At 43.0% G+C, this 15,878-nt stretch overlaps 1 protein-coding gene across 1 annotated transcript in view; it reads left to right on the top strand.

Annotated features, from left to right (window-relative positions):
• LOC126481892 (sodium channel protein Nach-like) overlaps positions 1 to 15,878 on the top strand; it is a 190,045-nt gene that overhangs the window by 126,118 nt on the left and 48,049 nt on the right. The window contains exons 6-7 of the mRNA XM_050105850.1: positions 1,115 to 1,397; positions 15,252 to 15,302. Coding sequence (XP_049961807.1) covers positions 1,115 to 1,397; positions 15,252 to 15,302 — 334 coding nt within the window. The remainder of the gene's footprint in view (positions 1 to 1,114; positions 1,398 to 15,251; positions 15,303 to 15,878) is intronic.

Raw genomic sequence — 15,878 nt, 5'->3', positions numbered from 1 at the left:
GGTGGGTTCAGGAGGGAAATACGGAACGCCGTGCTGGATGCCAACGGCCTCGTATCACTAGCAGTCGAGAGGACAGACATCTTATCCGCATCGATGTAACGGATCGTACAGTCACGTCTCGATCCCTGAGTCAACAGATGGGGACGCTTGCAAGACAACCACCATCTGCACGAACAGTTCGACGACGTTTGCAGCAGAATGGACTATCAGCTCGTAGACCATGGCTGCGGTTACCCTTGACGCTGCATCATAGAGAGGAGCGCCTGCGATGGTGTACTCAACGACGAACCTGGGTGCCCGAATGGCAAAACGTCATTTTTTCGGATGAATGCAGGTTCTGTTTACAGCATCCATGATGGTTACATCCGTGTTTGGCGACATCGCGGTGAACGCACATTGGAAGCGTGTATTCGTCATCGCCATACTGGCGATCACGTCTTGTTCGCATTGACGGCACTTTGAACAGCGGACGTCACATTTAAAATGTGTTACAACCCGTGGCTCTACCCTTCATTCGATCCCTGCGAAACCCTACATTTCAGCAGGATAATGCACGAACGCATGATGCCAGTCCCGTACGGGCCTTTCTGGATACAGAAAATGCTCGATTGCTGTCCTTCCCAGCACATTCTCCAGATATCTCACCAATTGAAAGCGTCTGGTCAATGGTAGCCGTGCAACTGGCTCGTCATAATACGCCAGTCACTACTCTTAATGAACTGTGGTATCGGGTTGAAGCCACATGGGCGCCAGTACCCGTACACGCCATCCAAGCTCTGTTTGACTCAATGCCCAGGCGTATCAAGGCTGTTATTACGGCCAGAGGTGGTTGTTCTGGGTACTGATTTCTCAGGATCTATGCACCCAAATTTATCCCATGAATACCCGTTTTCATCTGCATTTCTTCTTGGTGTAGCAATTTTAATGGCCAGTAGTGTATTATTAATGTCAAAGGCATTTTTGACATGCTAGAAGTAGAAATGACGGCCAGTTGGATTTTTTATCTTTGGGTTGGAGGGACTGCAACAAACTGTGACCCCCCGACCGGAATCAAACCCCCGGATCGGTACCTGCCAGTGTCCGTGCTACACAGCAGTGTGGCCTGTGGGCGCAGGTGTTCCTGCAGCCGGTGACGGAGGTTCCGCAGGCGGGCACGGGCCTGCTGCTGCCGCCCAGCGACGACCACGTCATGCGCGTCCGGCTGTCCGTCTCGTTCACAGAGAGCAGCCTGCAGGTGGCCTCGCTGGACGTGCCGCAGCGCAGCTGCCTCTTCCCGGACGAGCAGCGGCTGGAGCTCACCAACTCCTACTCGCAGACCTCCTGCCTCACCGACTGCCGGCTCTCCTACATCATCTCCAAGTGCAACTGCTCGCCCTACTTCTTCAACCACATTGAGAGTAAGCTTTCCCAGAAACTTCACATGAAGTGGACACTTTTCCAAAGTTGACAATCTGCAGTTGCCACACAGATCAATCAAACTAAACAGAATAATTGAAAATTAAATAATTTCAAAAAAAACTGTTTTGGAAGAACCTTCATAGAATTTAAAATCCTTGTTCATCGATAGAAGCAGGTGCTAGTGATGGAAGCAGTCGCTAGTGACACAGTGATAGCAATTCGTGTGCGTGTTTTCTCCTCCTCCAGAAAGACGCATCTAGACATGCTGTATTTGAGTTTAAATTCCGACGTGTCTTCCTGGAGGAGGAGCAGAATTTGTGTTTACCTTCGGACATGTTTTCGTGGACAATGGGCGGAATTAGTAGTGCTGCATTTGTGTTTACATTCCACTGTGTTTCCCTGAAGAAATTACACAACTAGTTGTACTGATTACAGCTGGTCCTTCTGTATGTGTATTTTCTAGAGGAGGAAACCGACTAGTTGTGATGCATTGGTGTTTACACTTGAAGATGTTTACTACAAGGAGGAAACGTCAGGCACATGAAATTCTATCACAATGTCGCTACGACCATTTATGGTTGACATGTACTGATTTAACTTTGTTGAAGTACGCTGCTGATGGACTAAGTTTTAAGAAGATGACATAGTTACAGAGGGAGTGATCACAAAATGAGCACTGTTATACTGATGCGATTTTCCTTCTTACCGTTGTACAATTTTGACAGTGCTAACATGACTTTGCATCTAGGAAGTTTGTAAATGATTTCCACTAACGGAGATTATAATGTTTAGACGTTTTTGATGATGGAAGCATGTACCAATGCTTGATCATTGGCGCGTTTGCATTGTGTAAGAATCCAGCCGCTTACATTTCTTTCCCCGCTTTGTCGATGATTAATTTGTCACAATTAGTAATATTTAATGATCCGTAGGTGAAGATCAATAAGCACAACAGATTAAGATTCCACTACTGATTTATTAACTCCTTTGTCGATTGTTGTTATTGAACAACATTAATAAAATCAAACCACGAGATCCTAATAAGACTTCGCTTTCATAATTCAGTCTTTTACGACATTCACTGCATTCCAGTTAATGTTAAATATTCCTGTCACACGCCACTGACCGCATATTAAGATGTCACATTTATGATGGCGCTTAACGACTGTTCTAAACGACTCCCTCTTAACGACTCTGCCAAATGATTCTGTACTAGCTTGTGTCCAAAAACAAGCAATTGCAGAACTTATTGTTGAGCTCAGAGAGGGTAACTACGCAGGCGTCACAACTCACAGAGGTTACATTTATTCTCATATAGACCGAAATGTAAAAACGATGACCTTATATACCAGGGACTCTCAAATTTTCATCCTTGGATTCCTCATGTGAAGAAATCCGAAAAAAGGTCGTGACCGAGAACATCCAAATCGTCCAAGAAGGGTTATGTAATTGCAATAAACATCGATCAGTCATTAACTTTCTGGCATGCCTGTAACTAACGTAAGTTCAGCCAGTGTAATGGCATAGAATAAATATGTATATAGGGTTAGGGAGTTAAGAAAGGCCACAAAAATATAAAATATATGCAGATGAACAAATATAATGAGGTGCGGTTCTCGCCAAATAATAGCGGACAATATGGTGAATGTCCTGATATTTACAAGTAATTTTTCTAGTTTATAGTCGCCGAAGTGCGACAGCGACTCTTTTTTTTCTAACGCAACTATATTGTTTTTCTGTGGCACTTGAAAGCTTCTAAGAGAACTTCAACTACGTAACATGTAGCCTATGTCACCTGACCAAGTGGTATCACGATAACAGCGCCGCAAATCACTAACCCACTACAGGAGAAGAGATACCACAAATGTCTGCCCTACTATATCAAGTGTAAGCAAGCACGTAAACGGGTACGGTTTTTCTGTTTACCTGTGCGCCTGAAGCCCATCAGTCTGTGTTCTGATGTTTTAGCAATCAGATAATGTGCTCGTAAATCTGTTGAGACGCTCACAATGTATGCAACACTTAAAAAAGTGGATATCGTCAGTGGCGTATGTCGCGAAACTATTAGTGCAGCTGTACGGTTGTATGCTGTAGAGTATTCATATCGTGCAATGCACTCACGATTTGTCTTCGCAAACATTGTAAAAAAAGTGCCAGAAACTGGAAGAGTGGAGAATAAAATACGCCAGTGGAAGATGGAGCAACAGATGAAAGAAATAAGACTAACATCTTAGCATCAGTAACACACAATGCAAATGTCTCTAAGAGGGGTCTCGGAAGTACTAGTAGATCAACAAAACAGGTGTTCTGCAAACAATATAGTCCATCACATTTCATCCTCTTCATATTTCGCTGCATCTACAGCTCCGTGACAATGACTTTCAAAACTTGGTTAGAGTTCTCTGAATGTTATCTACAAAAAGAGCAAAGTGATTCATTTAAGGAAGAAGCAACATTTACAAACCATGGTCCAGTCAATCTTCGCAAAACGCACTAATCGTCAGTTGAAAATCCACGCTGACTCAAAGAAGCGGATGAAAACAACGCTCTTGGTCTATCAACGTTTGGTGTGTGTCTTTGAAGACCCACATCATTGATCCCTGTTTTATTGACGGGAATCTAAATGCACTCCGGTATCTCGAGTTCGTAAAGTATGCTGCTGCCGCAGTTATTAGAAGACATCCTACACGACATACGCCAGTGTGATACCAACAGAATGAATGACGCTCCCATTCCGTACATGTGATGACAAACCCTCTTAAGACAACATTTGTGGAGCATTGGAGTGGTAGTTCAGGAAACGCAAAATGGTCTAAAACGCAAAATAGTCAACGATTTCACGAATCTTAACACTTCTTTACAGTTATCTGTGGTGAAAATTAAAACGAGAGCTCTCATAGGAAACAGCAATGACTCCCGAAGGCTTGAAATGGTCTCTAACACTGGCCTTGGCTACTGTTAACTCCATGTGAAATTCAACGTGCAGTACTGTTTCTCCACAATCATTTTATGGCGTGTAGCAATGCTCAAGGTCAACATTTTGAGCACTAGCACGGGCGTGATGATAAACGTACGAACCGTACCCGAGTTAAAGGGCAAACATTTGTGAAACCTCTTCTGACCACGAGACAGTAATTTGCTGCACTGTTATCTTGATACTTATTCATCAAGACACTGCATGTTATAGAATGAAGGCTTTCACGACCAGATGACATAGCTGCTGGTAAACCTTTCGGAACGCGCGATCGCTACGGTCGCAGGTTCGAATCCTGCCTCGGGCATGGATGTGTGTGATGTCCTTAGGTTAGTTGGGTCTAAGTAGTTCTAAGTTCTAGGGGACTGATAACCTCAGATATTAAGTCCCATAGTGCTCAGAGCCATTTGAACCATTCGAACCAAACCTTTCGAGATGTAAAGTCGTGCTCCAAGAATCTCTTCTGTTGCTGAGCGCCTTTGAGGATGTCCAACGCAGTCCTGGAGAAACGTCAGCAACAGATGAGTTTCTTGAACCACGACCTCACATCCCGAAAGGTTTACCAGGAGCTACTACATGTTATGTCGCTGAAGTTCTCTTAAACCTTATTTCAGATGCCACTGGAAGAAGTATATACTAGCACCACAAAAAAAAAAACAAATTTGGCGCCGCAACTCGGGTACTATAAATCATAAAAATTTGCCATGTTGTCCGCTGTAACTTGGCGAAAACCCCACGTCGATATATTTATTCCTTACAGATATGTTTGTGGTGGCCTGTCTTAGCTGCCTCACCATATATGAAAACTTGAGCGTAGAGGAAAAAAGATGAATTTGAATTGTAGCCGCAACAAAGCAATCAAGAAGGAAAGCACTTGTAAAGATACAGTGTACGACTTCAGTGTAGACAACTCACTCCTTCCTACACTTAAGTGGTACGCAAGCAGTGCTTTGGAATCAATAAAGGAAATGGAAGTTGCAGTTGATTACAAAAGTTCTGTCACTATACAAAAATAATAAAGATCCGGATTGTAAGGAAATGCTCAGTATCTGCCAATATTAATCAAGTCATTAAACAAGGCTAATCACTGTTCCCTACCCTTTTCAGTGTTTGTAGTGACGGTGTCGAACACAAATGGTTGATTGCATTAAATGAAACATTAAGAAATGATATTTTTAATGCCATGATAACACTATTTGCTGATGATCAGTTTGCAATAGGAGCATCTGAAAAAAAAAAAGTTCAAATTGCGGATGGTAATTTGAATCAGATTGACACACGATACGGAATAAAGATATCGACAGGTAAAAGAAAAGTGACGGATTTGAGCCCATGATAGCGATAATTTTTATATATGGACACGTAATTGAAGAAGTAAGAGAGTTTAGATGTTTAGAGCGCAGTTTTAAATTTCACGAATCAGATGATGTAGAGCTAAAATTAGCCAGATTCTGACATTTCTGTGGTGCCATACAATATACATTAAAACGTAATCTACAGAAAAAACGTTAATTGAACTTTACAGAGTAATCGCGTTGCCTGGCTGTTGTATAGCAGAGAATGTTGGACCTTAACGTCTGATTGGCACGCAGGAACAAGCACATGGGGTTTGACATTGCCTGCCTCATTCGATGCCATCTATCCAGAGGCCGCAGCACTAACCCGCTGGTTCACAGCAAAAGGCAGGATGCCAGGAGTAGTAGGATACTAGGGCTCTGTGGACAGTTCTGAAATCAAATTGATGTGCAAATAAACTAAATTTATCAGTTAACACCCCACCCCCTTTTCCCCACACACCCCCATTCCACCTCCAGATGATGTTATGTGTTTTCTTCATTATGCAAGTGGGTCCCCATCCCTTCCCCTCCCCGCCCTTCAAACTCCCCCACAACATTTGGCAAGAATTTCGAATTTTGGGGTAATTCCCAAATTTGGGGCGAATTTGGAAATTTTGGCGGGAATTTCTTGGCTGCACTGACGTCCCACACCACCCCCCACCCCCCACCCACCCTGCTGTTCGAACACCGATCCTTCTGCATGGAAAGCCCAAGTACACCCCTCAACACATGGAAACTTTCCAGATGCAGGACAGGAAGGTTAGGTTAGTGCATTATATTTATTTTGTTTGGGAAACTGAAGGGTGAAGATCGCTCGTAATTACGTAATTAATCATAAAGGTCGGTCCTAATTACACAACTATATACACAGCACACTACACGGAGTGCCTAAAATCGCAATACAGATCAAAAATTGACGATGCCATACAACTGGTATTACTCTACTGGGAAAAAATTTCTCAATACCACTCGAAACTAGTGGCAAACATGCTCAGACTCCACCCTTCACCTACAAGCTGGCCAGAAAAGTGAAGGAGTGAACGGTACCATATTTTTTTTTTTTTTTTGGTGGGAATTGTGTTCAACTGACGAGATGCTGGTGTTGGACGAAGTGGAGTTTAATAAGAGTATTACCTGTAAGCACACAACTGAGGACTGTGTATGTCGCTGTTTGACGTCAGAGTTCGCTACGGACATCTCCTGCAGCATTGCTCGACAATCAACCTGGAACCCAGGCGCTCGAAATTCAGGAAGGCCAATACATGTTACCGTAGCTGATGGAAAATGTTTCACTGTTCTAATACACAACGGAATTGTTGTAAAAAAAAAAAAAACCAGCACTCATAAACAATGGGTCATAACGCCACACGTACACTGGGGATTGAGAAAAATCATCGTAATAACACAACTACTGCAAAAACCGACCCCAGAAGATTGCATCAGGAGAGAGGGGCGGCAGTTGCGGCTGTGTCCTCCTCGGTGGGCTGTCACAAAGTAACCAACTTAGAGGCATTCTAACCCTCCCCCCCCCCCCCCCACCAACCGTCATCTCTCTCTCTCCTCACCTTAGGTAGAGATAGACGCATGTTCAATCTTGTCGTTGATAGTCCACAAACAGATCCTTCTGGTGGCATTGATATTCTCTCTCCTGTCTGCGGAAATCAGTCACATATAGACAAAAGACAAGATTAGGACGCTTCATGCAACCTGTTAAACGTATTTCTCGGAAACAGTGGACCGCTGGAACAACAACGAAATTCTGGAGAACTCTCGAGATTACTTCTTCAAACGTCCGCTGCTTGGGGAACAGGCCGCAGAAACTGCCTGTGCCGACCGTACCTGGGAACAGAACCTTTCGCCAACTGCACTTGGAGCAGCCTCCCGCCAATCTGGGGGTCTTCAGTACAATGCGTCACCCATGAGCATGTGGATGGGTGATCAGTGCAATCAGTGTCAACAAAAGCTACACACACACAACAGACTACGACGCCAGCATCTCTCATAACAAAAACGAGGTAAATGACAGCTGTGCTGACCACGGGCTGTTTGTCTAAAAGGGCAGCTGTGACCTCCTATGGAACATGCCCCCACGCCCTCAGTAGTTCTGCCCAGAAGTGGACGCCATTATGAGGGACAAAACGCTTCACCGTAACAGTTGTATTTAACATCAACGACCCTCCGATATGTGAGCATCTATTGAAATGGAAAACACAATTGCAACGACATTAAAAGTCCTCTCGCCTCGAAATTAGACCGAATACAATTTCTTTTAATTTTATGAGCTAATGCTGGTATAGTTTTCATGTTCAGCTGAAGAAAACTATTCGCATCTCTCTCTCTCGCTCTCCCCCCCCCCCCTCCCCCCCCCCCCTCTGAACCTTTCGTTATTTTGCAGCACCCATGACCAAACCCATGACCAAACTGCAGAGGTTGGGCTACACACCACCTATACATGTCCACCATGCACAAAATCGAAAAAAAAGACTTCCGCTATTTTTCTGCGAAAACTACCGAGCACTGCAGAATGTCCTCATAATTTCGAAACCGCCCTTGGAGTAAAGAAGAATCCAGAATTTAAACTCTGAAGATAAAACATCTATGTCAAGCAATTTCATTCACCTTCATAGACAAATTACTCGACCTGAGAGAGTTCCTAACATTCAAATCAGTGTCTGTAAATAAACTGTCACGCATGTGTGTATTACAAACATTTAAGACACAAGAAATAACATTACAGAATATGGCTTTCACACCATTTGCTCACAATTATTTTACATTTGACAACATCAAGCTATAATTCAAGAGGATGTTACTTTTTTGTACACAATGGCATGAAGTACTTTACCAATGTGATAGTATATCACACTGGCGATAATGAAACAAATCGTGAGAGCCTGTCTTGTAACACAATCTTATATAAGATTCCATCACGTCTCTCTCTTCCAATACACTGAAAAAATACAGTCTACATTTTTACTTTTGACCTTTTTGCTCCCTAACACCCCTCTAGCAACATGCCGGTAACATTTGTGTCTCCCAGTAGCCAATCATTCGTAATAGCAGCAGATTGGCTCAAATGGCTCTGAGCACTATGGGACTTAACTTCTGAGGTCATCAGTCCCCTAGAACTTAGAACTACTTAAATCTAACTAACCTAAGGACATCACACACATCCATGCCCGAGGCAGGATTCGAACCTGCGACCGTAGCGGTCGCGCGCTTCCAGACTGTAGCGCCTAGAACCGCTCGGCTACTCCGGCCGGCAGCAGCAGATTCTTTCGTTCTAGTTTTGTAAGCAATTTCATCATCACAGCATGTTTCAATCTACTCACATATCGGGAAAAACGCTATAATTTCTAAGTTCTACAGTGAGCTATAATTCAAGTGGTGTATACTTCATAATTAGATGTAATGCAGTATGAAATAACACTGAACATGTGGTAACATCTATTTTTAAATACCCAATCATCATGATGATAGTAAAATGAGTCATGAATTCACGAAATAGATGCAGCCGATTTCTATTAGTTTCATGAGCAAAATCGGTATAGAATGTACAGGATGTTTCAAAATCGGTATAGTTTCGAGAGAACTATCTGAATCCAACTTTAACCAACCATACCACTCCTTGTAATAGAACCTCCTATAACATTTACCTCATCCCTATCTTTCGATGTATCGAAAAACAAATACTGTGTGTGTGTTGACATTGAGCATATGATGTATACACATATTGCTCCATTGGAGCACGTGGCCAGTGGTAAAGGTCTGCTGACTGTATAGAAGGAAGACCACATCTTATAGATTATCAATCACAAGAGATGGCTCCTGTGTTGTTTTTTCATGAGCAGATTAATACATTGTTTTTCAGTTGTAACACATATAAGCAGTGTATGACTACAGCTTTGTACACCTCCAAACACTTAGGTTTTCTACCATAACTTTGAGGTTTGTGTCAGATGCTAAACCGACATTAACACATTCGATCCCTTGGCTCTCATACAAAGCTGAACATCACAGGGTGTAAACTATGTTGCTCACACAACACAAAGGGTGGTAGAAATAAAACACAGAGGTGATGTTTCCCATTGAAAAAAATGTCGAAGATATCGCAACATATTGAGACAGGATGAATTTGCGACACTGCAGAGCATTTCCAAATATCTATCTCAAGATGAATCTCACCTTCCACAGTGACGGGGTAGCAGGTGTCTTAGTGTACTGATTTGCAGAGCATTGTTTCCTCATTTTGCAGTCATGCACCTGATTACTTTCCAGTGTCGACGATAGCCAGAAAGTGCTGTTCACAACACACTTTAGGTACTAGAAATAAAAAGATTTACTGTTGTATTATTAATGGAAAAAATATGTGGATGGCGTCACAGCATATGGAAGCTGGATTAGTATACAGAACTGAGGAACGCTTCCAAACGACTGTCTGAAGGTGACGACTCTACATTTAGTCCCCTGCTCTACAGTGACAAGTAGCAGATATCTAGTGTTCTTCAAGGCTCTCTTCATATCAACCAAGTGGTGTCACTCAATCATTATGTGGTAATCAACAGCGTAATAGTGGATGGATGGGATGGGAAAGACACCGTCGACATGGGACACTGTTCTGTAATATGCACTGCAGTTGATAGCGTGATTAAATGTAGTGTGAGGGATGCACTCATGTCATCAAACTGAAAGAAATTGCTTAATATAGATGTTTTTTCTTCAGAGTTTAAACTCTCATTTTTTCATTACTCCAATGATGAGTTCAAAATTACAAGGACATTCTGCCATTATTGGTAGTTTTTGCAGCAAAATATTGCAGATTCTTTTTCGATTTGGCGCTGGGTGGACATGTACAGTTCGTTTGTAGCGTATGCTCTGCAGTTTGGTCATCTGTAGCAGCGGCGGTGCTGTAGTTATTTTCACTTGGATGGAAGTCACTACATAATGGGGAAGGGGGGCGGGAATGCTGCGAACATAAAAACTATACCGATTTTTGCTCATAAAACTAAAAGAAAGTCTACTGCGCGCAATTTCGTGGAGAGAGGAATTTTAATGTCGTCGCGATTTTTTTTTTTTTTTTTTTTTTTTTTTGCTTTTCAGTAGATACTCGCGTATTGGATATGTGCGGAGTTAAATACAACTGTTACACTGAAGGTTTCTCCCCCTAAGCCCCTAAGAGCAGCGTGCGCATCCAGGCGGAAGCACTGGAAGTGTGGGGTCATGTTCCATAGGATGTCACAGTTGCCCTTTTAAACAAACTGCCCACAGTGAGGATAGCTGTCATCTACCTCGCTTTTTTCTGAGGGACGACAGCGTAGCGGTCTGTTGTGTACGTGTAGCTTTTGTCTGAAACAATAGCACTGACTGCCCAGCCACATACTCATCGGTAACACACTGTTGGTTGGTTGTTTGGGGAAGGAGACCAAACAGCGTGGTCATCGGTCTCTTCGAATGAGGGAAGGATGGGGAAGGAAGTCGGCCGCGCCCTTTCAGAGGACCCATCCCGGCATTTGCGTGGAGTGATTTAGGGAAATCACGGAAAACCTAAATCAGGATGGCCGGACGCGGGATTGAACTGTCGTCCTCCCGAATTCGAGTCCAGTGTCTAACCACTGCGCCACCTCGCTCGGTGTAACACACTGTACTGAGGACTCCGACTCCAGATGGCAGGAGTCTGCTCCAACTGAAGTTGGCTGAAGACTCTGCTCCCAGACTGTGCTGGCGGACTGTGTTAAGCACAGGCGGTGGCAGGTGCCTATTCTTCAAGCAGCAGACATTTGAAGAAGTGGGCTGGAGAGTTTTCCAGAATTTAATTGTTGTTCCAGGGAGTCCTGTCTTTCCGAGAAATACGTTTAACAGGTTGCATGAGTTGTCTTAATCCTGTCTTTTGTCTGTATGTGACTGATTTCCGTAGACAGTATATCAATGTCACCAGAAGGATCTCTTTGTGAGTCATCAGTGACAAAATTGAACAGACCTCTATCCATACCTATGTTGAGGAGACGGAGGGATGAGAGGTGGTAGGGGTGGAGAGTAAGACTGCCTCTAAGTTTGTCAGCTTGTGACTGTCCACAGAGGAGAACACAGCTACAACTGTGGCCCCTCTCTCCTGATGCAATCTTCTGGGGTCGCTTTTTGCAGTAGTTTTTCCCAATCACTAGTACATGTTTGCACCAGTACCTGTCTTCATCACTATACACCGGGTTAAAGAGAATACTGGAGCCGTAGCAAGTACGAGCAAGTCGTAATAGAGATGTGAGACAAGAGTGAAGCTTACCACGCACACTTTTTAATTTTTGTCCTGCCTTCTGCCAGACACTTAATTTTCAATTGCAGAGTATACATGTAGAAGTAGATGTAGATTGGAAAGACCAAGGTTATCCAAGATATTAAAGTAGCATCAGGTGACCGGATAAACAGACGTAGTTCGCTGACGGCCACATAATTCTAGAAGAGAGTGAGGATGATCTGCACAGGGCAGAATATCGCCTAAAGCAAATACGCAGGTACTATAAATTTAAAATACCACGCGGGGCGATTAATATTATGAATTTAAAAGGATAAGACCCTGTACGTTCTAAAAATAAGTGGTCGTACTGTCCTATTTTAGAACACATTCCACGTTGTAACTTCTCACCTACCAACTTGAAAATCACATACAGAGTAAATTAAATGCATATGAGGTGTAGTGTCGTGCAATACACAGAACGCTAGGGAACAAAGTGCGAAAAGAAACAAAAATATCATTATATAAAGTAATGTCTGCACACGTTTTAGCAAACGGTCCAGAGACGTCGTAATTACCAAGGGAAGGCGACAGGCGTATACTGGCTACAGAAATGAAATTTATGAGACACATAAAAGGTTGCATTCACAGGTTGCAATAAAAAATGAAATCATCAGAGCTGAGTGATGGCTTTATTCAGTTAACAAATTAATACAACAAAAGAGAGTGAAATGGTTAGAACATATCGATAGGATGTCAAGAGGAAGACCAACAAACCAAGTATTGAACTACAAACAGCACGGAAAACGAGATGCCGAAGGAACATGGAAGAGATGGCTAGGTTTGGATCGGAATAGGTGAACGGCCTACCCCTTCGAATGAATAAAAAGAAGATTCGTTTGCAGAGCCTGTACCCTATATTGTTGAGGGATCGAGCGAGATGGGACAGTCAACAGCACACAGCACTACCGTTTAGGAGGTGTAAACTTTAAGAACATAGAAACAAATATTCCACGATTTTCTTAAATCACTTGTATAGGACATGGGATGTTTCTTTCTCATCCTTGCCCAATAAATCTTTGTCTGCAGGTGATCAAGCCTTCAGTGAGCTGTTGAATCCTAATCTTCCATGAGCATCCATGGTGACGAAGAATCACTCAAGTAACAAATAAATCGTTTGGATTTCTTTGTCAACCTCTCTATATTACGCTTACGTACGAGAGTTGCCCAGAAAGTCATGCACCGCATTTTTTCTTCAACAATTCTTTATTGAACATAATGAAAATTACACACAGGAAAGAATTGTGTTTTATCCACACACCCTATTTTTCCACGTAATCTCCATCCCATTCTATGACCTTCCTCCAGTGCGAAACAAGGGCGTGCATGCCCTGTCGGTACCAATCCTTGCCTAGTGGCGGAGTCAGTGCTTCACTGCGTGAATTATCTCCTCGTCGTCCACAAAATGTCTTCTACGAATGGCATCCTTTAATGGCCCAAAGAAGTGGAAGTCCGAGGGGGCTAGGTCAGAGCTGTAGGGTGGATGGAATAACACTGTCCAGCCCTCTAGTGCAATGTGTTCAGCAATCCTCAGACTTGTGTGGGGCTGAGCATTATCCTGTTGCAGCAAAACATCTACTGGGTTGCTGTGCCGTCGAAGACGCCAGAAGCTCGTCTTGAGTTTTGTAATTGTGTTGACGTATGCTTCTGAATTAATGGTACTGCCTCTTGGCATCACATCAATGAATCACACCTTCACAGTCCCAGAACACGGTGATCATGATCTTACCCGAGGAAACAGCTGCTTTGAATTTTTTCTTGTGTGGTGAGTGGGAATGGCGTCATTCCATCGACTGTCATTTTGTTTCGGGCTCAAAATGGTGAACCCAGGTTTCGTCACCTGTCACAATCCGGGACAAGGAGGTCTCCCCCTCAGCTTCAGTTGCAACAAATCCAGACAAATGTTTTTTCTGTGAGATTTGTGATCCACCGCTAGACACCGCGGGACCTATCTTCCACACCCTTTTGAACAACCAAGTGTGCGGATAACTGCAGCCACACTTCCTTGGCTGATTGACAGATGCAGAGCAAACTTCCGAACCTTAATGCGTCTGTCCTTGCCAACATCAGCTTGATGCAACATGTCAGGTGTGACAGCCGTGGATGGTCTCCCGTCAGCTGCAAATCGTGGAGGTCCGCCGAACGGCCTTTAGACGACCATACCCTCCGTGTGATTGTACTTTGTCGACAGTAGATGCTCCATAGACTTTGCACAAGAATTTGTGAACATTCCCCACAGTTTCTTTCTCTGCAGTGAGAAATGCAATAACGGCACGTTACTTGCAACATACATCATACATCACCTACAGAGGCCATTTTCAAACTGTCTTACAGCTACGTTATGAGTCGGAAGTGACGGAAACTTAGCGCGCTCACGAAGGAGACATCAAATATACATACGTAACGTTTCGCATTCGTATCATTGTTTTGGGCTGGGGAAAAAATACGGTGCATTACTTTCTGGAAAACCATTGTAAAAAAAATGGTTCAAATGGTTAGAACTACTTAAACCTAACTAACCTCAGGAAATCACACACATACATGCCCGAGGCAAGATTCGATCCTGCGACCGTAGCGGTCGCGCGGTTCCAGACTGAAGCGCCTAGAACCGCTCGGCCACACAGGCCGACCCCTTGTCAAAGTGCTTGAAAATGAACTAGTGTCGAAACTTACCAATCGCACAACGAGTAAAGCATATAATCGTACAGCCTACCACCGACCTTTCCAGTGTAACTGCAACTAACTTTCGTTTAACTTCAGATTCAACATATATAAGGACTACGTCTGCCGACTGCTCAAAAGAAAATGAAATCTGTGCGTTATTAGGCGTTTTGCTACAAAGAATCGTTGTGCACTTCACTTATCACTACAGAATTGTAAGAACCGTACTACGCAGTCGAGGTGAATAAATTGCATGTCATTTTATTTGGCTATTTTCATGTTCCTGACTTGTGAGTTGCCTATCTGTTTCTTTCACTGACTTTTAATTTTGATAATGAAACTGCCTAGCCGGCCGGTGTGACAGAGCGGTTCTAGGCGCTACAGTCTGGAACCACGCGACCGCTACGGTCGCAGGTTCGAATCCTGCCTCGGGCATGGATGTGTGTGATGTCCTTAGGTTAGTTATGTTTAAGTAGTTCTAAGTTCTAGGGGACTGATGACCTCAGTAGTTAAGACCCATAGTGCTCAGAGCCACTTGAACCATTTTGAAACTACCTAAAATAAAACTGACATACCTTTCTCAACTTTGTTTCAGAATACCGCGTCTGTAAGCTGACCGAACTGAAATGTATTGCTTACATTGACTGTAAGTATATATTCATTATTATATTTTTTTCAAACTGCAATGATACAAAGTTTGGAAAACCTTCCATACGAAAGGATATAATTGAATTTTCTCTTTCCTGTACCATAATTTAAGATTCAAACATAATTGTTACTGGTATAGTAAGAGAAAGATTTCCTCTATTTGTGTTAATATCACTAATGTTTTTCAGTGACATCATTTCCGCTGTGCTGAACTTCTAGTTCCTTGCTTTTAGTCTCTATACTCATCAGTTCAAAATCACATATCTGCTCGACAACTGATATTAACACAATTTTGGTACTCTGCCTCTGCCCTGGGGAAAACATAACTTCAGGTTGACAAGGAGATTTTCAGAGAGTACAGTATACGTAGGCTAAGAGGGACAGTCACATTCCAAAGCAGTGTTGAGTATTTCATCAATATTCAGTGCCAGTAAATACAATAACGAAATGAATAATACTCAATCTTACACTAGTGGCCATTAAGATTGCTACACCAAAAAGAAATGCAGATGATAAACGAGTATACATTGGACAAATATATTATACTAGAACTGACATGTGATTACATTTTCAC

Source organism: Schistocerca serialis, chromosome 5, assembly GCF_023864345.2.
Source record: "Schistocerca serialis cubense isolate TAMUIC-IGC-003099 chromosome 5, iqSchSeri2.2, whole genome shotgun sequence".
In the NCBI taxonomy this organism is placed as follows: Eukaryota; Metazoa; Arthropoda; class Insecta; order Orthoptera; family Acrididae; genus Schistocerca; species Schistocerca serialis.
This window is presented reverse-complemented; position numbering and strand designations above follow the sequence as displayed.